This window comes from Diadema antillarum, unplaced genomic scaffold (assembly GCF_040938485.1).
Source record: "Diadema antillarum isolate AM-2024a unplaced genomic scaffold, OU_Dant_1.0 seq00000688_RagTag, whole genome shotgun sequence".
Taxonomy (NCBI): Eukaryota; Metazoa; Echinodermata; class Echinoidea; order Diadematoida; family Diadematidae; genus Diadema; species Diadema antillarum.
In genome coordinates this window covers 1,696,629-1,723,626 of record NW_027271593.1, presented here as the reverse complement: position 1 = coordinate 1,723,626, position 26,998 = coordinate 1,696,629, and the positions used below count along the sequence as shown (strand labels likewise).

Here is a 26,998-nt window from a genome sequence, read left to right as displayed (position 1 = left end):
TTGCCACCAGAGCAAATATCAAGCGCTCAAATGATGTCCACGCGTGAGATGGCACTTAGCTCTTTCCTATCTGCGTGATGTGCTTCAAAAAATCAGCCGCATTGGTAATCTTGCGCAGATGTGAAAACATGGCCAAGCTGAGAGAGGAAAACAGGGAGAGAGAGGGAGAGATGGAGAGAGAGAGAGAGAGAGAGGAAGGAAGGAAAGAGATTGACAATGCGAGCGGTGAGTGCTGCACGCCTCTGTCCATGCGATACCACTGATGAATTGATAATATTGGATGTCATGATTTCCTCGCTCGGAGAGACACCTCGCTCGTAACAAATTAGGCCGAGTCCATTATCTGATGATCGTACCACAGTCCATTGATCATTATCTGTGTCAATGATTGCTCTGCTGACACTTGTTCTTCATCATATTTAGTGACGTCACGTTATTACTGATGCATAGATGATCACAAATACAAATCATGTCATCCGTCAATAAGTATTTATTTACATCCGGATGATACTCATCAATATATGATATGTCTCGATATGAGATTCAGGTATACGTTACCTATACAATAACAACAAGAAGATCGGTGCCGTGTAGGCCTATGCAACACTGTTCATTTGACTGTAGTTGAAGATGACACTATATGAAAGTTTCCCCCCATTTGAAATCAAACATTATAGTACTGAAGCAATTCTGTTCACAAAACTAGAATTGGTTCTTGGAATGAATATGACTACAGACATTACGTCTCTCCACAAGGAATAGTATTAATGTTTTAACCCAGTCGTTGTTAAATGAGCACCCCTAAGGTGGGCCCTAATTGTATATCTATTGAAAACAACGTCATTAAATAAAACAAAAACCTATATAGCGACATGTTGAATGAAACAATGTTTTTGTTTTTGGTTTTGGTTATAATGTGAAGTCTCAGTCGTCCAAAATAATGTCGTGCTTATTATAATTGCTGATTGAATGGGGGAATAAAATATCACATCTTCGATGCGAGGCATTCATCAACTAGGAATACACACATATCAATTTTGCACGATGTTCATCACGTCACTTAGAGAGATTTCCCTACCAGCTTCAAAATAGTGTCTCTATACCAACTAATCATCAATAATGACTCGCGCTCACTTTCTTAGCTTTCAAGCAATCTAATGTGATTAAACCTCGATGCTGCTAAACTTCCGAACCAAGTAGCTTTTACTCACGGACGCTGTGCATTGACAGTTGTGTCAGGAAGCTGTATGGGGAAATAACACCAAGCCTAGTTTTGACATTTCAAATATTTGCACAATATTCTGAAGGTAGTCTTTGAATCAGACATTAAAGGGTGTGTACAGTTCTGGTCGAGGTGAAGATTTAGCTTTTAACGTTTTGTGAGATATTCAGAAACCACTCTATGAGATGTCAAAGAGCATGCAGTTCTAAGGGGTATCAAAAGTTTATTCGAAGAAAATCGGTTTTGAAATGGCAGAGATATCCATAAACAAAGTGAAACAAAGAGATACTAATAAAGTTGGGGCATGTCGCCTTTTATCATAAGCACTTTTTTGGATATCTCAGCCATTTGAAAACCAATTTTCATCAAATAAACGTTGAATCCTTCTTAAAATTACATGCTCTTGCATATTTCATAAGAGGCTTTTCATTATCTCACTTAGGAATGTTCAAAACATGAATCCCTACCTCAACCAGTACTGTACAGTCCCTTTAAATCTGAATGAATATGCTAAATTGCTTTCCCTTATGAGTTATAGGCCTGCTTGTAACATGAGTTAAGCATAATATTATAATAGCTTTTGGTATAGGTCCTATATAGGTTGCATCCAGTCTTTCTCTGATTTCTTTTAATTGAACTCCAGGGGGGCGTTTCATCAACGAGTTCGGTCGGAGTTTTCACCGACAAATTTGCTATCTGCCAATCAGACCAAGGATTTCATTAGCTTTTAACAGTTGTCAGTGTAAATCCTTGCGTCTGATTGGCTGATAGCAAATTTGTCGGTGAAAACCTCCGACGAACTCGTTGATGAAACGCCCCCCAGGTTTTATATCTTTATTATTGTGTGTAAGGGTGTGTGTGCAATGTGTGTATATGTGTGTTTCTTCTTGTGTGATTTGGAAGGAGAGCATTCTCCATGGAGATTGAGTGGTTGTGCTGCAGTTTACTCACCAACCCATGACTTATTCTATCTAAATCGACAAATGCTTTTCTGTCTGTCGAGATACTTAGAAATAATACCCTGCGCCTTTTCCCATTAATATAATTAGTCTGAAATGTTTGCATGTGATGTCATTAAATAGTTGAAGAGTTTGTTTGCAAAAACCGATAAGTCCATATTTGCCAAATGGAGATGTTTGCAATTAAAGGTCAAGAAAAATAAAGAGAATAATAAGAAAATGTTTGCTTCTTTTGACTATAACTTCAAAAATGTACAGTGACCAATATATCATTTAAAAGGTATTATTTTGTACTTTATGACAGAGAACGTACTTCAAAATCTTCAAAAATGGACTTAACGGTTTTTGCGAACAAACTCTTCAGTTAGACCTTCTAAGTGATCAATATGCTAATAGCGAATCGTGTGGTTGAGTTAAAATGTCAGCATTATTAATGGTGCTCTGTATAGTGTAGGTGAGCGCACTGTAAAGTGGCTTTAATGATAGTGCCAACAAGGTCGCCGACGTACCGGTCCCACACCATAATTGTTGTCTGGCTAGACTATTGTACAGAATGCTGCACTAGATATCACCCGACTAAGGCATCATACAACAAAGGATCTACAATATCATCTCTACAACACGGAATGATTTGAAAAAATGGTCATATTCTATATTTACACGTATAATTCATCAATAAATATACCAGTCTACTCCATTCCTTTTTTTTTTCATTCATCCTTCGAAATCCACAGTGATCAATACAAGGTTAGGGCCTATGTTATAAATCACACCCAGTCATCTCAGTGGAGTGCATAATATGTGTGTAGGCCTATGTATGTATGTATGTATACTCTCTAAAAAAAATCGAGTGAACATTTTCACTCTTGAAGGAGTGAATACAAGAGTGAATTTAGAGTGAAATTGGAGTGAATTTCGAGTGAAAATGTTCATTTTCACTCGTTTTAGAGTGACGTCAGGGATCACTCCAAAATCTTCTAATGATCCCTGAGGTCACTCCAAAATGAGTGAAAATGAACGTTTTCACTCGAAATTTACTCCAATTTCACTCTAAATTCACTGTTTTTTGTATTCACTCCTTCAAGAGTGAATATTTTCACTCGATTTTTTTAGAGAGTAAGAGGGGCAATAGAAACCCATAAGGGAAGGTTTATAAAATGAACATCAAAAGTGACCTGTGCTCGATTGAAAATCACATTCAATCCAAGAGAGAGATGCCTCATCAAGAACCAGTCAGTTCTTTCCCACCCTGCCTCGTCTCCCTCCCTCAAGGGTCCCAACTTTCATTACAATCACTTTGTTAGTTATTTTGTTTTTTTTGGATGTCTCAGCCATTTGAAAACGGATATTCATCAAAATTAATAGCCTTTCTATTTCTCTTTGAATTGTACGTTCAATAGTTCTGATTTGTATCTATTATTATTTCACAATATAAAGTCAACATCTGAATCGGGTATCTCAACCCAAATTATAGGCTTACCATCCCTTTAAGATACTAACATAACGCGTGATGTGTACCACAGTCTCAAGAGAGTCTACCTGTCTACCTTTTTATCTTTGGCAGGGCCGGCGGAGCGTTTTCAAAAGTGTGTGTGTGTGTGTGTGGGGAGGGGGGGGGGGGCACTCCGGGTTTCATGAGCCAACAAAAACAACAAAAAAGGTATTGAGCTCATGGTTCTCCTCCCACTTCCGGGTTTCTTCAGCTGACAAGCTAAAAAAAAAACATAAAAAAAGGTCTTCAGCGGAAAAACATAACATTACCGCGTACTTCAAAATCTCTATCTATTTTTTTTGTTATTGTCACTTTCATACGCACTTCCGGGTAAAAAAAAAAAGTGGGGCGGGGGAGCCGAATGTGATGGATGACACCTATGTATTCCAGTGTATATATATGTATGGTGCACAAGAAGTGGGGGGGGGGGGGGGGGGGGGCTCCGCCGGCCATGTTTGGTCACTTCTTTGTGTTCTGTTCTTCTTCCCTTCCTCGTTAAAAAGCGCTTTAATCAAACCCAGAACCAAAATTAGGCCCAAGGTCACTATTGTCTTGATCAGCCCCGTCTTATAAAGACTTGTGATTGATTCAAATCAATCGCAACTTCACAATTGAATGCAAATCCATCTTATAAAAAAGTTATGATTGAAATTAAGATGTATAACTGCAATCAATTAATCACAAGTTGCGATTGATTGCAGCTTTCAAGAGATTTGTGATTGATTGATTTGAATCAGAAAGTAACCATATTGCTTTTACTAGAAGTGAGCAGTGCTTTCGACACCATAGATCATTCTCGCTTAGTGGAATCACTGAACACTCGCTTTGGCATTGATGGTGTTATTCTGAAATGGATTAAGTCATACTTAGCAGATAGATATCAACAGATCGATATTGATGGTACTGTTTCTGATTTTTTTCCCAGTGCCCTCTGGAGTCCCACAGGGGTCTCGGCTGGGCCCTCTGTTCTTTACTTTGTACACAAGCAATCTGATCAAAAATGTGTATGATAAGTTTCATGGTGTATCCTGTCACTGCTACGCAAATGACACACAGATGTATTTGTCGTTCACACCTGACGCACTTGCTCAGCAGCAAAGCGTCACTCACATGGAAATATGTGTCAATTATGTACGTGAATGGATGCTGCTAAACAAACTCATGCTAAATGACAGTAAGACTGAACTGTTATTGATTGGCACATCCAAGCAAATATCTAAACTTTCTTTTGATGGGATATCAGTTGGAAGTTCTGTCATAAAGTCATCTTCCATTGTTAGGAATCTTGGAGTGTGTTTTGACACGCATCTGAACATGGAAGCACACATCACAAATGTATGTAAATCATCATACCATATGATATATAACCTTAGACGTATCAGGAAATATTTTGATGAGAACAGTATGAAAATGATTGTCCAAGCATGCATTGTTAGTAAATTGGATTATTGTAATGGGTTATTATATGGACTCCCTGATTCTCAAGTTGGGCGCCTGCAGCGAGTCCAGAACTCCTGTGCAAGGCTTATTTGTAACAAACCTAGGCTTTCAAGGATTACTCCTCTTCTGAAAGATTTACACTGGCTTCGATTCGTAAACGAATATTGTTTAAGATTTTGTTGATTGTGTATTTAAAAGTCACTTATCGGTTAAGCCCCCAGTTACATATCCGAATTATTAGTGTTTGAATATCATCGACATACTCATAATTTGCGCAGTTCTAAGGACACTCTTCTTTTACAGGTTCCAACACGTAAAACAAAAGTAACTTTGGGAGACAGAGCATTTGCCTGTGCAGCTCCCAAACTCTGGAATGATTTACCATTAGAAGTCCGGAAATCCCCAACTGTAGCAGTCTTTAAATCACGACTCAAAACACATCTTTTCATTTAATTGTTCGTTATTATTAAGCACACCAGAAGCTTTGAAATTGGACTTGGGTCGTTCTTATATTCATATACTCATATGTCTATAGGTTTTGCGCTTTATTGAGGTATCATTATTTCTATCACAAGTTTTATAAGACAGGCCAGGGCCCAGATATGACATCGAAGTAAAAAGTTAGAGAGCCCTCTACGTCATTATCAAAGAGAGGATAACACACGTCGCGCACGCCACCAGCGCTAGCGCAGAGTTCGAGCACTGACAAACGCCAATATTTTAAGTTTATCCTTTAGTTTTCAACCATGAGTTCTCCAACCTTAGATGCTCTTCGATTGACGAAGAAAGGAGGCCTCATTTATGACAAACACTGGCTGGAGGATGGTCGTATTGAGGTGAGGGGCCAATCATAAGATAATCCTCTGTGCTAACTTGTTAAAGTTGTTTGCTTCAGTCCCATAGCTAGAGTTCGGTGTGACTACAACAAAATATTGTGCACAATTGCCATATTGTCATCGACCGTCTGCAAAGTCTGTAAGTTTATTAAAGGCACTCAGTCGTGGCGAGTGGTTTGTGCGGCACGGAGACGAACGCAACACGCTGCCTCCCCCATTCTGTATCAAATGTAGTGACCCCGAATGAGAATAGCGCTGGCTCAATGGGTCAGCGAACAAAACGCTAGAGTTCTGTGGGCTACGTACAAGAGAGCTCTCTGTGCTAATCTCCTAACCCAAAATGGCTGTCCGAGCGAGCCACGGGAGGCTTCCGAATGGACGCACACTCTCAGTGCGCATGCGCATGAAGAGAGGCCAAAAGAGCCACGCGGCTTCTGGCCTCTCTCTCCTCCAATCACCGCAGCTCATGGTGACAATATTTGTGTATGATGCGTATACACACACACACACACACACGTCTTCTGGCCTCTCTCCTCCAATCACCGCAGCTCGCGGTGACAATGTTTGTGTATGATGCGTACACACACACGCACACACACACACGCACACGTGTCTCAGTGCAGTGGCAGCATTGTCCCACACGTTTATGGATATAGCACCGAGTCTGGCATTGCGCAATTGCATGCACAAACTTCGGTCGTTCGGAGTTTACGTACCATTACAGTCCGGGAAACCCGCTCATGAGGACCGCTCCCGCGTACGAGGACTGCCCCGCCTCATGAGGACCGCCCCCACGCCTCATGAGACCTGGGGGGGGGGGGGGGGAAGGCCTCATGAGGCCCCCTATTCACTTCTATTCATCTCACATCTGACGTACAAATTGTCGCAACTTTGCACGGTGATTTGTTGTTAGACACACATGTCCACTGTGTGTGTAACAAAAAAATCACCGTGCAAAGTTGCGACAATTTATACGTCAGATGTGAGATGAATAGAAGTGAATAGGGGGCCTCATGAGGCATTCCCCCCCGGGCCTCATGAGGCGTGGGGGCGGTCCTCATGAGGCGGGGCAGTCCTCATGAGCGGGTTTCCCGGACTGATTAGGGATGGCGATCGGCTGTCTTTAAAACGAACGATGATAAGTATATTTAGCCTACTCCTATAGTCTATAGCATTTCCTGAATTTACCTATGAATATGATCGGTCGGGAGTCAATGTGCTGTGTCCACGGAATGGTAAATTTGTGGAATCTGGATGAGATCTAAGAGTGTTAAAAGAAATAAATTTATTAATTCTATATACCCGGTACAATCTATTTTAAATTCTGGTTGTAATATCTGCAACTGATTCTGTTTCTGTTCAAGTTGCCTGCACGGCGGCACGCACGGCCCCAGCATAATGCCAGTCAAATTGAGTCTGGGTAAGAGTACCAGTAGTATTCGATCACCGGTACCTGTATTCGTTCACTTTTCACTGCACCACTACCAGCTAGTAAGTTCTACTGTCACAACACACGCAAATCACATCAATTCACATACCTGCACACGTACACTCATATTCATAATTCACAACAGGAAACTCCCTTAGCTTAGCCCCCTTCAAAAATCCATCAAAAATCCCAAATTTCACCATCAAAAGTGCAGAATCGGCGCGACTTTCCAAAAGCGCGTGCGAATTAAGCCCAGTTTTAAGCGTACGGGCCGCCGAAAAAGCGCTAAAAATCGAGAAATATGCCGTTCTCTTGCGGGATTTTTTGCTTATCGCAAGCTTGGAGTGTGATGATATCCTCAAAAGCGCAAAAGAAAAACAACATTTCCGTACGTGCCGATACAGTGTCTCAATGTACAAGGGTTTAATGAAAGTGCTGATCCCCAGTGTTCGGTCACCAACGGGCGCCGCAATGTCGCTGATGCAATTTTGCGCCAACAAGGTAGTGCAGGGTGCCCGGCGCATTTTTCACCTGCCTTGAACACGCAATGAATTTGAACGCGCATATCGTGTGACCGAATACTGGTCGCGGTGACAGTATTCTAGGGAAATTTCAAGGTGACATATTTGGGGATTTTGTGAAATTATATGAGATATTTAACAAAATGAAAATTGAGATTAAAGAAATTTGATATACATGTATTTCACATACATTGCTGTAGATATGATGTTATTTTAGTTTGAAAAAATTGCAGAAAAGCTTAAATGACCGAATGCTGCGGGTTTTACCCTCAGTGATCATTGTCATCTTTTCCATAGAGACTTTGACTTGAAGGCATTTAGCTGATGTTACCTCGACAGTGTCAGCACAAAGGCTAATTCAAGATTCACTATTCTCTGGCTGAAAGAGTTTCTTCATACAACTGAAATGAACATATTTCGCATGCATCGCATGTAAAACCTGATCCTTGATAACAAAGAGAACAAGTAAACCTTTAACAGCTATCTCATGTAGTGTTTGTACAGTCTAGTTGTAAACCTGTCAATTTGTAACGGACAACAGTAATTTGGCCACCACAGGCTGGGCCGGCTTTTGCATGTATACACGTAGTAATGTGATAATCATGATACTAATTATATGTTAAAAGTGAGTGCAACAGAAATAAATCTGTGATAATGTATGAATATGATCTTGGCATTCTTGTTGGTACATGTTGGCTTTATTGATGTCTGGCTACACTGTACTGTATGCTATGGACAGTGAGTATGGTCAGTACAGTTTGGATTTTACAGAATGCAGGCCGATCTACTTCAATCCTTGAGAAGATTCTTACAAATATCTCCTACTGTTGTGTGTGTGGGATGTGTGTCAGTGTGTGTGTGTGTGAGTGTGTGTGTGTGTGTGTGTTTGACCACTTCAATGAAATTTCATCCTGCTCTTTATGAGAAGTAAAGTGGGTTCTACAGACTACATTTATGTACATGTAGTTCTTTTACACGCTTTCTTCATATTCTGCCAGTTTTGATGAGTTTGCATCCTTCAAACTTGAAGATTCTAGTAAACCTCTTTGGTATGTGTATTGTACACCACAGTCACAGAGGAGAGGTACAAGGTGCATTGTATTACATTCAGTGCAAGTAATATAATACACGTATATGATATAGGATCTGATGTATGCTGCATGACAGCATACATCAGATGACAGTCACATGCACATTATGATGCATGGCTAATAATAGATATTAACTCACTGAAAGCAGAATGGATTCCTAGTTGAAGAAGAATGCATACTGTACACTGTGAGAGTAATTTGATTAGAGTTTCATCAATTATCATTCAGACAGAGAGATATGTGATTGATGCTTCAATCATGTGCTGAGTGCTCTATGTTAAAAAACAAGTTTATAATAATGCAGGTGATGTTACAAGCAACAACCTCCTTTACATTTTTATTCACAGGAAGTGATAGAGTACTGTTCTTCACCACCACAAATTTCTTTGGACTTGTTGGCAGCGACTTTCAATAGGCTGAATTTCTCACAGCAAGATGTAGATGAAGAGACAAATCAAGCAGACACAGAGCGGGCAGAAAGAAACTCCTCAGCCACATCAGATCACTCCTATGCCAAAGGGTAAGTCTCTCACACTCCTCCCTGTCCAAGCCACATTTCTCTTTGTCAATGTCAGCATTTTATACCCATTTGTAGGATGCCAGGCATTTGATGTGTATTTTGGACTTTGTGTTAGTAGCCTCCTTTATGCAATCACTCTCAATCTTGAGAAAATGTCATCTTAGACTCAGAGGGCAGTAAGAGAGGGGCATGTGTTAAATCAAGGCTCAAGCTGTTTTCAGGTCTCATTAAGAACTAGACATTTATGTCTTGAATGTTCTTGATTGAATTTCCAAATATGTTCCAGAAGCCTTGTGTTGTTTTAACAGTGTGATCTTTGAAGAGGAACACTGATAAGATTTCCATAGTTATGATTCTTATTATGCCTTGAAAAAAGGACTTTATACCATTGTCCTTTGAATGCTACTGGGATCAGTCAGTTTGATACTGTACATCCAGTGCACACTGATAATGATATTTTGCTGAGCCTTCATGATTTTAGAAATTTGTCAAAGATGGAACTTATATTTAAGACTAGAGACATAATAACAAACCATTTAATTCCAGTTTGATATCTACGTGACCGTGTACAATGAATAAGTACAGTACACAATGGTTGTAAACCATGTATGATGACACACAGTGTGATGATGGTTCTGTTCCAATTAGGACAATAGAAAGCACTGGTCACCATCAAACAAACCAAAGCAGCTATGTGGACAGAGCTCTGCTTCAGTGTGAACAGGAGTGGGAAGACCTTGTCAAGGTGAGATTTACCCAATATTTACCTCTTTTCAGTCAGATTTATAAGTCCCATGCATAAGCTTAACTCTTAATGTGCCAGGCCCAAAACCCCTAACGTGCCAGAGGTTTGTACCTAACGGCAGAACGTTTCGAAACTGGACTGACAGTGAAATTTAAAACCGCCATACTGTACATCTCTGAAACTATTGACTGTTTTGAGCTGAGTTCCACACAACATATCAAGAAATTATTGTTCTTCCGTGTCATGCAGTCAGTTTGCCATAATATCTATCTGAACCTGAAATATTGCAGAAATAATTGATACATCAAAAACATTATTAGAAATTTTTGTGTATTGAAGAAAAAAAGAGTCAGTCATGTTTTTTTCTTCAATAGAACGCTCCCTTGACTCTGTGAGAAAGTGTTAGAGCAACATATCGTCTTTCAAATGATAACAAAATTGCCTTCTAGAATTGTATGTTTCCAAAGATACTAGCAGTTTATTTTGTCTTAGCAATTTCTCTTTCTGCCTCAGTAATTCATTCCCAAAGCTGAGTCCTTTAGTCCCAGATCCTGTATTTCAAATTAAAGTAATTGTTCTGGGCCCTGGAAGAGTGTCTCGTACTCTTTTGTCCACTTGAGAAGGAAGAACCTACTAATCCTTCTTTTGTCTAAGCGGACTGCAGGTGTGTGTGTGTGTGGGGGGGGGGGGGGGGGTACTCTATTGAAATTGGTAGGCCTTTGTCCGCGCGCAATTCCTATGCTAGTGTGGGTATGATTAGTGACGTTCACCAAAACAGAAGGATGAAAGACTTGACCGACAAACGAAAGCTGACCCTCTTTGAGGGACAAAATCAAAGCAGCTTCCCACAGGACAGCAGCCAAGCGGAACAATGCGAGTAGAACCGCATAGACAATACACGCAGATTAAATAGCATACACACGTGTGGTTTGCCAATGAGACTTTTGATCCATATACACATCTCGCATCTCGCAGAGAGTGCGCTCTCTGCGGATTTTCCCGACGCGAAAAAAATACATGTAGCTGAAAAATCATGTACTTACTCAAAATTTTCATATGTAAGCATCTTCATATTTTTAGTGGAAACGATGGCTATGCTAATCAGCTACCAGTACATATCATTGGCAGTTTTTTTGTGTAACAAATTACGGTACCACAAGAACTTAAATGATCAATGCTTTTCTTGCTCTTCTTAGTCGCCAATCAGCGACCTTGGCACGTTAAGAGTTAAATAGTGTTACACTGTAAGTAGATCATTTCCTAGTCCTCGTATAGATAAACTTCTCTTCTGAGTGTGAATTGGATATTTTTTATATTCTTTTTGTTTCAGCCATCTTACATTTTGTACATTTATTGTTTTAAAGTAAATGCCAATGATGTATTACACAGACAGAATTTAGATTTATCAGCGCTCTCTCTAGGCAACATTGCTACCTTTCCTATGTGAAGTTCCTCTGTAAATTCAATGATCTAGATGTTTGTTTTACTAAACAAATGTTCTTTGTTACAAACTACAATGTATTATAAGCAAAATGTGTATCTTGGAAGACCAGTGTGTGAAGTGACAGACATGCTGACGTATGAATGACATACTCACTTGCAGTTTGTTTAATAGTCAATTAGTAAATTCTGAGATCAGTTCTTGCTATCTTTCTTTCTTTTTTTTGTGAATCCTTCATCATTTTGCCAATGTTTTGTCAGACAAAGCTTTGCCATGAGGTACACGCTGTATGCAAACCTTGACATACATTGTAGTTTGCACTGCAAGTCCCTGTGCTTTGTTCATGAGCCAGATGTACCATGTGTTGAAAATGTTTTGTTTCTTTATGATGAGTAATTTCTGTAAAAAGTTTGAAACACTTAAAATGATGCAAACTCTTCAATTCTTGTGTTTACCATGTTTACATGCTTTTGAAAGGGGAAACATCTTAGCACACATCTCTGTCTGAGAATCGTGGAGGAATAGATGTACTTTTCTCTTTGATTTACAGTTGCTTTCTGTCATATGTGTAAAGATAGGCTTTTATTGATTTTAATATTTGTGACATTTGTTTGTTTGTTTTTTATATCCTTCACACAATTAGAGAGGGTCCATTCCCCATTATCCATAAATATCCCACATTCAACAATAATATGAGAAAGTAGAGATATGTCTTTTGAGTCTGCCTAAAGTTCAAATTTGTGACTTTCTTCAAATTTGGGAAGCATAGAATTATTTCTACCCAAGATATCATTACCTGTTTTTTTTTCTCTCTCCCAAGTCATCAAAATTTATATCTTCAGGGAAAAATGATAAAAGGTTACATTGTATATAAAACACAGGACAGAATCACATACGATAGTAGGCTGACATAGCTGCAAGATAGTTTATTGCCACACAGTGAATGAAATAATCTATGATATTATGAACAATATTCAATAGCAACATTCATTCTCTGAAGTTTGTTGTAGTTTGTAGTAGAAATATTTGTGTAGTGTAGCATGATATGATAGCAGCAGACTGCTTTGTTTCATCTTCAAGGAGCGTGTTAGAGAGAGACAGTGGCAGCTACAGGAGCACTCCCGACAGGTTCAGGAACAAGCTGAGCAGAATGTGACCCTCCTTGCCCAACAGAGGGAGCTAAAGCAGCAAGCTCTGGTTCAGATGATGAGACAGACTCAACGAGAAATGGATGAAAAGAGGGAGAAGAGGTTGCAACATCAACAGGAGAGACACAGACTACACCTCAAGGTGGGATTGGTCTTAGGGACTGCTTTGAAGACTACATTCTACAGTATAACCCTGCCCTTTGTGACAGTGTGTTTTTGACATCTTATTGTCATAGATCTGTAATATATCTAGTTGTGGTTTGGTGACAGAGTATGAAATTGGTTCATTTACACTGCCCCCCTCCTCCCGGTATTTTTACAGTTCATTTAGAGGATACATTGCAATCCAGCAGCTCAACGAGAGTGGAAAACATTTAAAATTCATTTTGAATACATTTTTCATTGGTGATTCATTGCTGCTCCAAAGCTGCAATATATTTTATGTAGCTTTTTTTTTTTGTTGAAATTGAGAAAGGTTTCTAATTCCTGTATGTTTGAGCAAGTAATGATAGGCTTCTAATGGTATTGTATCACTAAACTAGAGAAGCACTCTGAGAGTGCAGACCTCCGCCAAGTATGCAGTTCATTTCCACCACTGATCTTGTTCTTCCATAGAGATATCAGTGATTTCCACCCAAACGTACGTATAGCATTGTGTGCTGAAAGTCGGCTGATTTCCCAATATAGAAGCGTTTGTCACGTCATAAACCCTCAGCTGCATGGCGGACCTTGCCCTAGCATAGACTAGATCACGCACTTTAGTGCGCGCAGGCAAACCTCAAATACGCGCAGCCTGAGCTCCCAAGTTCATTGACCCTTCCTGCCAAAATATCAAAAATCCTTCATAAATTCCCCAAAATTCTCAGATCACTACCAAAATTTGATCATCTGTTGCTTGTTTCATTCTTAACCTTTCCTGCAAGTTTCATCCAAATCCATTAACTACTTTTTGAGTTATTTTGCACACAGACAAACTAACAAACAAACAGACCAACGGTAACGAAAACATAACCTCCTCCCTTGGCGGAGGTAATAAACATTTTTATGAACTGACAATAATCAGTTGAAAATATTGTCTGTATGTGGTAGAGTTGGAATGTGATGTGGTGATGTGTTTTCTGATGGCTTATAATCCCAGCAATACGGTAGCATAGATGTACACAATTCTGTACATAGTCATACAATTAAAGTTCTTCTGTTGTTGTTTGAAAAAAAATGTATGAACAAACAATCATGGGAAGTCATGCTTTGATAAAGCATGGAAAGCTTCATAGCTTCAAAAGGTGTACAGAGAATGTTACCAAGATTGAGTAGCACCTTTGTATTTCAGGGAGTTACAATTCTTTGTGTTAGTTACTACCCTAGTACCTACTGGGATACCACATAAAAATGCCATCTGCTGTATTTCTTCTTCTGACAGAGACTAGATGCCAAAATGAAAGCTGCAGTGCTTCAGAGAGAGGCTGATGAGATGGTTAGGAAAAAACGGTAAGTGAAGCTGACATCAAACTTAGGCATTAATTCAACATACATAGCCAGTGACGAGGAAAAGTTAAACAGAGTTCTGTAACCTTTGTCAATTGGGAACACTGTTAATTACTGGATGAAATACTAGTAGTACACAATGTTTGCTTGGTATCTCCTGGTATATCTTGTATTATGAAAAGATAGAAGACTCTTCTTAAACCCTGACAACTCTTTCATTGCTCTTTTTGCAGTAACACATCTTCTGCTTTACTAAAAATATGTGACCTGCTACAACAAAAGGATCCTAAAGTCGCTGACGGGCGAGCCAAGCATGGCCCAGAAAATGTTATTTTCAGGCCTTTCCTTTGATCATTTAGCTTTGAAATTTCGGCAGATGATAGAAGATAAATTAGACTACAAAATTATGTAAAAACAGAACCCGAACGTTTTGATGGATTTTGGTGATCTGACTTCAAACTCGATTTTCTTGGCTCACCCGTCAGCGACTTTAGGATCCTTTTGTTGTAGCGGGTCACATATGTTCTGTGGATAAATTTTCAAGTCATTCATTTACATTTCAGCATGTATGAATTTCATTATGAACTAAGAAAAGTATTTTTTTTTATAGATGTAATAATCATATTTTGCAAGATATATTTTGGCAAGATCCTCAAAATAGGGGATGTGGTTATACAGATGAAATAGCAAACTTGTGCTCACAAAAGAAGACGAAATAAAAACAGTCTTCATATAAAGCAGATTATGCTAATTACATGTTCTATTCACAGGAATTGAACAGATTGTTAACTGGGGCATGTTAGGTTCTGAATTTAAGAGGGCTTAGAGTGGCAAGTCACATTTCACTTTCTAGCAAGCTCTTGACCACTTTGTGGTATACCAGTACTCTCCAATGGCTCTCATAACTAGTGTTAAACTAACACAGAATGCATGTGGATGGGACTGTATAATTCACCAGCTAGTTCTGCGAGTCTATATTATCCTTTTGTAGGCTGGACCCACATTTAGAATATTTGACAAGCAGGAACATGATATCTCATGGAATTTAGTGTGGGGGTCTGTTCTTGTTATCTATTTGAGCAGGCAAGATTGTGATTGCACAACAATACAGTGTGCTGCTTGTTCATACTAGCAATTGAAAATGATGACACTACAGAATAATATAGGTGAACTGTAGTTCAATGAAGCACACATGCTAGAATGAGCCCAGTAATGATATGCTGCCCTCTGCAGACTTTGTTAGTACCATTGTCAATAAAAAGTCTCCAAAACCAGCAGATATTTGAGAGGTTTGTCAGATAATACCAATTACTTGTATTTATTCCTGTTACACTTTGTAGTTAGAATGCATAAGCATTTCTTCTTAGTATACAAGTAGGAATATAATGATGAAGAGAATTGTATGTGCTTGAGCACTGAATTTGTATTATATCTCTTTTTCTCCACTCGCCCTATTGGGAGTGCAGTTTACATGCAGAAAAATACAGCAACTAGTATATTTTTGTCAATATTCTTGATTTAAGTTTGACCCCTCCCCCCCCCCCCCCCAAAAAAAAAAAAGGAATTGAGGAGTAAATTGTATCTATTAAACCTTGATTTCTAGGGAGAAGGAGAGGCAAAACTTTCTACGCAGCCTGACCGCTGTAAAGAATCAAGTGGATGAAACAGCTCGGAGAATTATGCAGTTATTGATTTCTTGCCCACACAAAGAACACCTGTCAAAAGAGTCTACTAACATTGGCAAGAGTGTCCAGACACTGAGTGCCAAGGCTGGTGAGTAAGACTAACATCCTTTTATGAATAGATTGATTTGTAATTGGCTTTGTTTTTATTGAGTTGGTACATAGCAAACAGGAGTTTTGTTTATTTTGGGTATGTGTTTTTTTTTTTAATTGTTTGTTTGTTTGTTTGTTTGTTTTTACTTGTTATTGAAGCAAGCCATGTTTAAAATACACCGCTAACACTAAGACAGAAGTACATATGATTTGAGGGATTACAAAGACATTGTTAAAGTTTGCTAATCTTACTCCCTTAGTCATTGTAATATCTTAGCGTGTTGTCTGCTGAAAATCAAGAGAAGATGGTCATTAGAACCATGATGTGATTTTGAGAAGTGCTGGTCTATGGCTACCACTGTTACACAGCAGGTCACATGGTTGATCAAAACATTGTCATTTCTTTTTTTTCTGTTTTTTTTTTTTTTCTTTCTGAGGTAGGGGAAATTTAAGGATATGAGGATGTAATGTGTTGCATAATATTTGTTAAATTTTGAGTTTGATATATATCAGTATACAGTATATTAAAGGACAAGTTCACCTTCATTAACATAAGGATTGAGAGAATGTAGCAATATTAGTAGAACACATCATTGAAAGTTTGACGAAAATCGGACAATCCGTTCAAAAGTTATGAATTTTTGAAGTTTTTGTGCAGTAACCGCTGGATGAGAAGACTACTGCAGTGTGTGAATAACTTTAGATGTCACATGCGTACAACAATGTAAGGAAAATATAAAGAGAATTTCACAAAATTTCATCTTTTGAAAAAAGTACACATTCCCCTGACTCGTTACCGACAAATGTTATGGGTAATATTATTCCCCCTGCCTTTAGAAAGAGGCAAGTCAAGTGCTCTTTTATTATGCGAAAAAAGTGAAAATATGTTGAATTTTCTTTACATTTTCTTTATACTGTTGTACGCATATGACTCACAAGCTGTAGTAGTCTCCTCATCCAGCGGTTCCAACACAAAATTTTTAAAAATTCATAACTTTTCCGTCGATTGTCCAATTTTCCTCAAACTTTCACTGATGTGTTCTACTAATATTGCTGCATTCTCTCAATCCTTATGTTTATGAAGGTGAACTTGCCCTTTAAGATATATACAGATTTGATACTGCAAATATGATTTTGTTGTTGGTATTGTATGATTATCATACATTTTTGTGTTTATTCGTATGTATGTGTTCATGCAGGGCCTCCAAGAACAACAGTGTTTAACCCACTGACGGAGCCACCCTGTGAAAATAAAACATATAAATAAATAAATAAATAAATAAACATTTTGATAAATAGCTCTCACAGGATTAGTAGAAAAGTTCCAAATGACAGATTTTACAGAATGACTTTGCACTCTAAATCAGATGCACCTACCTGTACCAAATTTCCCATTTGTACCCTTTGACAATAAATGATTTGAATGCAAGATCTTCCATAAACAGCTGAGAGTGCCTGACGGCTGTACTGAAATCTTATCCATCTAAGGAGTAATAAATTGAGGTTAAGGAATAGCAGAACCTCGTTAGCGACCATGTTATTACATGTGTTTCTAAATATGAATCTAATGAAGAGCAGGTCAGGTGTTAGTGGAAACAAATCTATAAAATTGCTGTATATTGTATATGCCATATACTTCGTGAGTCTAAATTTTCCCGAATCGGGAATTCCCGACGATTTCGGGAGTGGTTAAATTCGCGATAGTGGAGTACTGTACTGAACGGAGAAATGTACACGCGTACGTCACATCCACATCGGGATCAGAGTCAATATTTTCATGTGTTTTTAATTTCGCGAATAGCACCTGACTCACAAAATTCGCAAAAATAAAAACCATGCAAAATATTCGGTGTATACTGTATTTCGTGGTTCTAATATATCTTTCATACCTTTTCAAAAATAAAACAACATGATTACAGGAAGTGCACATGTATTGAAAATCACATGACTTGTATAAACCTTGCAACCTGGCTGAGAATGCTACATGTATGCTTCACCAAAGTGATACTGCAGGTCAGTAATTACACACAGTCTATTGATATGATCCTAGCTTGTTGATGTATTGATGTTTCTGTATTTGATTTTCCTGTAGGGAGCCTTGTGGAGGAAGCTGGACAGTCTGAGATGAGTAGAGACTTGGGAAAGACCATGCAGGAAGTATTGGAAAGTTTGAGACAGAAACAAGAAGAGGCCATCAAGGCTGTTGGTTAGTGCTTAGTGTCTCATAGTGTACATCATAATCTAATTTCACAAAAACTGACTCGATAGCAAATCTTGCTGAAGTGGCAAGAGTCAGTTTGAATTAACAAGGATCCTGTTTCCTGATTGGCTACTGTATACTTTATAGGCATATATTTCACGAGTCTAAATTTTCGCGAATTGGGACTTCCCGACAATTTTGCGAGTGGTTAAATTCGTGATTGTGGAGTCCTGTGCTGAACGGAGAAATGTTTACCCCGTACGCTACATTCATATTGGCATTAGAGTCAATATTTTCAAGTGTTTTTAATTTTGTGAATCGCAGCTGACTTGCAAAATTTGCGAAAATAAACAACTCGCGAAATAATATCAGTGTATAAAGTATAGCTTCAAGAAATTGTTATCATTTTCTAGCAAGAGTTGCTATCCTATCATCTTAAATGAAATAGGACCCAGATGTCACAGATACAATGTTAATACACTGTAGGACATACAGAAAAGATTTAGATATCACATTAATGGATATGAATGAAAAAAAAAAAAAGAAGAAAGGAGAAAGAGGAAGAGATGTGATCACTTTGAATCCATGTCTTTTAAAAAGACATTGTGTTATGATTTTGATAAAAGTGGTTTAAAGGTCACTCTAATTGATTGTCGAGTTGATAGATACATTGATAGAAGATGGATGAATGAATAAAAATAGATACCAAATAGAAAGATGAAAAGATGGATATATATATAGAAGATAAATAGATAGATAAAAGATGGAAAGACAGATGAATAGATAGAAAGATAGAAAGAGAGATCATATACAATGTGTGTTATAACATCAATAGTATCTCCCTTACCTATCAGCTGAAGCAGAGAGAAATTTCCAAGAGGAAGTCACTCGTAAAGAGAAGGAGAAGGAGAAAGAGCAGGCTGAGAAGGAAAAGGCCAAGAAAGTGGAAGAGAGTCAGGCTTCTAACCAGGCAACCACAAGTAATGAAGCCAGGGGTAAGTATGCATTGCATTCAGCAAAGTTTGTCTTCCTTGGCAGCAAAACATTTGCCTCTGACGGTTTTCTCCTTCAATCCTTGGTTTTCAATGCAATTCAAGTTTATTTCCACAAAGTCAATTAAAAAACATACAGAGAGACGATCAATCAAAATATATACTAACCAAAATTATTTCAGGTAAGTACATAGCTATAATTAAAAAAAGTGTGTGTTGAAGATTGACATAACAGTTTGGGTTATAGTGGTGGAAATCAGCAGTAGGCCATTGACCTTTCAAGGCTGATCCCATTAACAAATTTACAATGTTGAAGTTGTACATCATTATATCATAGATTGCGAATCACATTAAAAAAACAAAACAAAACAGATTTGCAATGGATAAGGACAAGGGAAAGAATATCCAAAAGAAAGGGACCCAGACATACCAAAATCAACTATAGGGGAGTGGGACAAATTGGCAAATTATAGTTTTAAAATGTAATTAAAAGAAAAAGACAATTTGTGTGTACAGTATTCTGTAAGAGTCTGTTGAAGGGCAAGCAAATTTATACATGTCATAGCAATAGTGAATACCAATGGAAATACTGTACAATCGCTTTGTTTTCATCATTGAAACACAGACCAGGAACCCACTTTGAACATCATCAGAGAGTGGAGAGACATAATAAATGACATTCATTTAATGTCTAACCAATGATATTCCCTGGTTCTAGCAAACAAATGGATGGATGTCTATGGCTTATTGTTTATCTAATCATTTGTGGAAGTCTTAAGTTTTGATTGTAAGTGTCGATTATACCTGTAAATCAAATCACTTTGCAGATTCTATATTGACTAAAAGAGTGTCACATTATTTACTTAGGCGTTTCTCTGGCATCAAGTGTTAGTCCTGAGGCACTAACAGAGTACACCAGTCTGGATGAAAGGCATAAAGCACTGGAGGAAGTCTTCAAGGGTCTCACCAGTACCACAGACAAAGATGTAAGCAGAAAATGGTGACAGACATTTGTATGTCTTCAATGTATGTATGTACGTGTGTTAATGGCTGGAATCATTAGCCTTTTGATATTTACGAGTATAGCACAGTATATGCTTCCAGAATTTGATACTGATTGTTACATAACCAATGTATTTGACTACATTATCTCATTGAGTCACTTTTCGATGCTGTCTCTGTTATTAATTATGGTCAGTGATTGAACACAGCTTTTTCACAATTTGTTCTGTAAACATCTTTTCTTTGTCTGCTTTTCACTCTTGTAGTTAAAGAAGTATCGCTTTGACCTTCAGAAGGCAGTGAACACACCAATCAATGCAGTGTCTGTCCAGTCAGCCAGTCATCTCTTGGACAAGTTGGGCAAACTACGGGCCCTGCTGTCAGGGAGAGAGGTTGAGATGGGCACACGGCGAGTCTTGGCCACTAAGCCTGCTGGCATCACATACTGCAAGGATCTTGCTGCTAAAAAACTTGTGGTATGACACCTCAGAGTCTCTGTACCCATTGTTGCTTGACACATTAAATTCTTTCTCCTATAAATTACAGTGGAATAGCAGATGGTCTGCTGGCTTACTGTAGACGTCAATATTTTCGCGCGATTAATTTTTCGCGCTGAGCGGCTCGAAAACATATTCGCGGGTTCTTAAATTCGCGCTCGGTAGCGGGTTAATACACAGTCGCTGTTTTCATCCAGCGATGCCAGCGTACGATAAGCGACGTAGCGAGCGGTGCGAGTGCAAGTACAAGCGCTCGACGTACTCGATAAATGTTCTGTAGGACTAGTACTGTAGTCGCGGGGATGTAGCACACCAATCGGCCGTGGGCTCGGTGCGTGCGATGATACTGCTATATGCTTAAACATGTCTGTACTACGTAGCAGTATCATCGACGAAGCGCACCAGGCCACTGTGCATAGAAAATTGCGAAGATATATTCGCGCGTTTTTGAATTCGCGATAGCCGAACGTAGCGCGAAATCCGCGAAAATTAATGTACCGCGAAAATTTCCATGTTTACAGTAGTCTTGTAGTGTCACTTACGGCATACAATACAGAGCATCTTCTAATAGATGTTGAGCTCCCTTTAAATGTGCTGTGACTGGAAATGTTTTGAACTGTCTATATAGGAGAATCCCTCTTTCAAGAGAATGTATTATAATGATAGCTTTGTGAAAAACAACAACTGTCACTGCTGTTTTCAATTCTTCCTTTCCTGATAGTTGCATACATTCTTTCCTCTCTCCCATGTCTAGAAACAAGGAGATGAACAGATCTCTTCCAACCATGAGTTTGCCTTTCCCTTCGCTGCCATCATTCTGGCCTTGTGGCAGGAGATTCCAGACTTTGGAGATCTTGTCCTCTATCACTTCTACCAGCGATGTCCTTTCCTTCTTCCCTACCACATCCCCAAGAAGGAAGAGCAGAGTCTGGAAGATTACTACAAGTAAGTCTGACATCTCATCTTATGGCCCGATAAATCATCAGACAGCCTGCTAGCTTTAGAGGTATTGCCATGCTGGTGGTTGGATAATTCTTGGAGAGGAATACAAGAATGCTAGAAGGCAACATCAGAACAAAAATGTATATTATGCACTCACATGTCCTTTGAAGTGCTGAAAATCCAAACGTGTTGCATATTGCGGATAGTTCATAAAATGTTGTAGAGATAATGGCCGTCTATCGAGTGACCTTTATTCACTAGCACCAAGAATCACCACACATTGGTGGCAGTTGTGTATCCTTTTTTGACAAAAGTATGACATTCTGCTCTTTAACAAAGTCAGCATTCACATGATGGCAAAATGCAAGGTACAAATAAATTTTGCTAAGTAAAAATCGTGGGATCTTGAAGGGAGGAAAGGCACTATATTGAATGAGCACAAGCTTATTATTTGTAAACTTTGTGCATATAAATGTGTGTCTGTTTTTGTTTTCAAAGCTGCCTTGTGTCTTGAGTATATTACCACAACTTCAAGACGCGTACATTGTATTTCTCTTTTTTCTTCTGATATGCCCAGATGTCTTGGCTATACATATGACAGCGATGGTCAAATTGAGAAGCAAGATAAATATCTGAAGCGAATGTCTGGCTACACAAGACTGTTTGCTGCTGTGATTGTCTCACCCCCTGTACGAGGAAAGGTAAATTAGAAGAGTAGGGGCTATGGCATACAAATGACAGGGAATGTGCTCACTGTCATTAAACATTGTAAGTTAACAGAAAAGGCATTGGGATTTCTGTTGTATTCTTTCTCTTTTCTGAAGCCAACAGATGCTAGCATGTCGCTCTTAATTCATACATTTTGGGTTGTAGTCTGGTAGATACATATTGTATCTTAGAACAGTGCTATTGTCATTGCTGAAGTAGAATGATATACAAGTTGAAATGTTCAGTGGTTCTTATGAAATGATAGAGTGATAATGGTGTGACAAATGCTAAAAATAAAAGAATTAAGGTCAGCATACAGACAAGTTTATTGTGTACCTAGTTGTGTTAAAGTGGATGTGTTGCACACTGCAACTGCATCTTGAGTGGCTGTTAATGATAAAACCAAAGTTTCAAGTGGATTTTAAGATCATGCAGACCTGTAGATTAAGTGATTTTGCTTTGTATAGTCAAATGTAGAAAAGGCAAAAGTGTGATATTAATGTATCTTGCTGTACAAGGGTTCTAAAATGGATCGTTTGTCTCGTTATACAGGCACACCCTCACGGGCTGGACAGAGGTTGGATGTTTCTCTCAAGGGTCATGAACCTTGACCCTCAGCCTGATATCACAGCCACAACACTCTTTGATTTCCTTGAGGTTAGCCATGGCATCCATATTTTCTACCCTTCTCCAATAGTCCAGTACTGCCCCAGTGTTTGTGAAAACAATGCAGAGAGCCAATAGTGGTAATCTCACATGTATCCCCCAGTACAGTTGATTTTCACTTGGCCCAAAGTTTTACTGCTAAACAACAAATTTGTTCTTAATGACTTGATTATGAGGAAGAAACAGAACTGTGAAATATATTTTGATCAAAGACTTACAACATAAGAAATTTTGCAAATGGGGGATAGTATGTTATATGCTTTTTGTTGCTGAAAAACATTTGACATGTAATGGTACTTGCTATGACTGTAAAACCATAAATGTGTACGTGCATTTTAATTTTGTGAATTTTGCGAGAGCCAAGAAATTGAAATGCTAGCTTTTTATGTGTGTGTGTGTGTGTGTGGGTGTATTAATTAGTTGAGGTCATCTGTATTGTGGAGAATATCTCATCTGTCAGCCACAGATATTTTAATGGCATCTTGTTTATTTGGTGAAATTAAGGATAAATTGGCAAATTAACAGTCATTATTCTGTCTCAATTATATAAAGTATAGATAAGCACAATATGGATGTTTGTGCAGTGTTATTGAGTCGTGTGAAAAGTTAGAGAACAATTATAATTTTTCTGCATTGTTTCCTTTTGATTCTCTTTCTTGTAGGTATGTAGCCATGCAATGGCAGATACCTATGGGAAACAGTTCTTCAAACTTTTACAGACCCTGTACAGACATTACTTTCCAAGGTAAAATACACAGAATCATTTGGTCATTTTCTTAAACAAACCAGAGAATACAATATCTTCAGCTCTTGGTACCTACTGTGTAAGTAACACATGGTTGCTTGTTATTAAAAAGAAAATAATTAAATAAGAGAATACACACTAGATATGGCACTTGGAGCTCATTAGATAGGAATAGCACCAAGTATGATTTTCTATTGAAATGTCACACATTTTGTTTTGTTTTTGTTTTTGTTATGTTTTTTGATCAATTTTTCACCAGGGCTGATGTACATGTAGTTGTCTTTTCTCTGCAGATAGTGCAAGGAAAAACTGGCCGAAAACAAACAGTGATTAAAATCTTCAAACATATATTTTGTGCAGTGGTGTTGACAAGTTTGGCAATTCAGTCTCAACTTGAATTGACTCTTTTTTTTTAGAAGTGTACAGCTCACCTTGTGATTGTAGAATAACAGTCAAATGCTTTTTGTTCTTTTCTATCTTCTGAATTGAATGTGTAGAATAAAAAAGATAAAAAAAAAACATCAAGGCATAAGTGCGTTTTTGTGCACTCTTTTGTGATTGCCTTAGATTATCATGACTGTTTGTACATCTGTGCTTCTTGTTTTTTCTTTCTCAGAATACAAGCTGTCACACCACAAGGTTCCGGTGGTCCTGTAACAAGACTACAAGGATTTCTAGAGGTGTGTTGATTTTGTCTCCAAAATTTTTCTTTAAAAATGCCAAACAAGATAAGAATATATATATATGTATATTTTGTTGTTGTTGTTTTTTTTTAGAGTGATGTAGCTTTTCCATGTGATGTAGAGATTTGAGATCAGACTAGCAGTGTCCAATATCGTCTAAATCTTCAGATTAATTCTAGGAATGATAGAAAATGTCTCTTTTCTCAGATTTTCTTTTGAAAAAGAATTTCTAATAAGGGCTATTTTCACATGAAAGGGTTTGCAAGACTGTATGTTTTAAGTAGGAGGATTGCAGAATACACACATTTATGTCAAGTTTTGTAAACATTACGAGACACATCAACCAAGACAGTTAGCTGCCTGATGATGTATTAGATGAACAAACACTTTTCTCCAAAATGCCACTTTGTTTCTGAATATTGTGACTTCATAATTGACCTGAAGAGTGCCTGTCAGTTGATGATTACTCTATTATTGCAAGAACATATTCTGCACAAATTCTGTCTTGTTGAATGTACCGACTGCCCTTTAGAATTGCATATTCAAATGAACAGCACATAGAGTGTGGAGCTTTGCCTTTTCAGTCACAAACAGCTTTGGTTGTTTGAGTCCAAATCACCCACAGCACTGCAGTTGGATATCTGTCATATTAATCCAAACTGAAATGTTTTGTGTTAGAGCGTGTACAGTAGATACGACATGTGTTACCAAGTCTAACCCTCCTTATTCCTTCTACTTTTCCAACACACAGGACTGTCTGCGCACACAGCGAGTTCCTCCGCCAAAGGGTTTTCTTACAGCAGATTTCTGGAGGAGTTGATCACAATTTACTCTGAATGGCTATGCCTACTCACTGCACATTTTGTGAACCATGTCTTCAACAGTGTATTGGACATTTATTTTGCTTTGATGTCCTGTGGAAATGTGTGAGAAATACACTGTGATTTTAATAGATGTAGATATCCTTTGTAGTAAATCAAGAAATATAATGCTCTGTACAGGTTAAGTTAAATCATGTGCTCAGGAATTAGTACTGAAGGAACTTGAACATAATTAAGCTCCTCTATAAAGAGTCTTCATCAGTTTTATCAACAGCAGGAAGAATGACCATGGTACAGACATAACTCCTGTCCACAATACAGTGTAGATAACCGTGCATAATATAGTCATGGCACCGAGTCAAGCTGAAATATGACACTCGGTCTCACTCCCCTAGATCTCAGGCTTGTTCTTGAGAAGTTAAATACTCTCTTCTGTTTACAGTGATGACCCTCACATAACTGTTTGATGTGTCTGCCAGAAAGTGATACTGGGAGTACAATGTATTTTTACGTTTCTGTTTGTTCTGCTACATTTATTGTCTGTTATAATTCAGTGCAATCCCGTTATAATGAACACAGTCATAACGAAATTCCAGTTACAACATAGTTAAAATTGAGGCCGCAACATTACCTGCTCTATGTTATTTATTGTTCATTTCTTCAGTTATAATGAAATTTCAACGTACAGTGTAACAATGAAAACTTCCGGTCCTGAGGACTTTGTTATAATGGGAGTCCACTGCACATTTAATGTACATTGTATATTACACTTTAATAAACACATAGTGACAGGTGCATCTCATGAGCCTGAATACAGTCAAAACTGTCAGCTCTGTACAGCCAACTTGAGAGAAATAGTACAGATCGAGACAGCCATACATGTTTAGTCACTACAGATGAGCTAATCATCATTATTGAGTACTGTACGAGCTGAAAATTTTGCGGTGGTTTTATTTTCGCGGATTTCGCGAATCCCCTTTGAACTGCGAAAATAACAACATGCAAAAATAACTCGCGAATAAGTAAGTTCAGTTAGACCCTCGCAACCGCGAAATTAACAACACGCGAAAATGTCCTCCAAGTAGCAATTCGCGAAAATATCTGTATGCGAAAATTTCAGCTCGTACAGTATGTAAAACACATTCTGCTGGATTTTACAATGTACTATTGAATTTAATGTTAGATATAGATGTATTGCAACAGGTGTTAAATGAAAGTTGGTAAATTGGAGAACTTTGTCAAAAAATAGAAGATCTGGAGCTGATTAAACATTGGGCAGATTAGCTGGCATTGTGTGATCAGCAGATCCGGAATTTTTTGCAGACAGTAAATACACCTACAATGACCAGTCCAAACTCTGGCTTCTTCTTGAAGCAGTCACTATAGCCTACAATGTTTATTGGAAGTAGACTATGATACAGTGCACTCCTGTTATATCGAACACAGTTATAATGAAATTCCATTTACAACAAAGTAAAAATTTAGGCCCCAACATTATCTGTTTTATATTTTTTATTGTTTCTTTGTTCGGTTATAATGACATTTTGATATAATGAAAGAAAATTGCCGGTCCCAAGGACTTCGTTCTAATGGGAGTCAACTGTATCCAATACACACATATGTTGCAGGAGTTTAACA

At 38.2% G+C, this 26,998-nt stretch overlaps 1 protein-coding gene across 1 annotated transcript; it reads left to right on the top strand.

Annotated features, from left to right (window-relative positions):
* Positions 1-5,789: 5,789 nt before the first annotated feature.
* LOC139737309 (mRNA export factor GLE1-like) lies at positions 5,790-25,687 on the top strand. Its single transcript, XM_071647982.1, has 16 exons — positions 5,790-5,949; positions 9,338-9,510; positions 10,159-10,255; positions 12,777-12,986; positions 14,265-14,332; positions 15,933-16,102; positions 18,197-18,310; positions 19,159-19,284; positions 20,164-20,282; positions 20,565-20,774; positions 21,550-21,740; positions 22,315-22,438; positions 22,998-23,102; positions 23,774-23,856; positions 24,473-24,536; positions 25,291-25,687. Exons 1-16 carry the CDS (start codon positions 5,860-5,862, stop codon positions 25,357-25,359), a joined length of 2,013 nt encoding a protein of 670 aa, XP_071504083.1. The 5' UTR covers positions 5,790-5,859; the 3' UTR covers positions 25,360-25,687.
* The last annotated feature ends 1,311 nt before the right edge of the window (positions 25,688-26,998 follow it).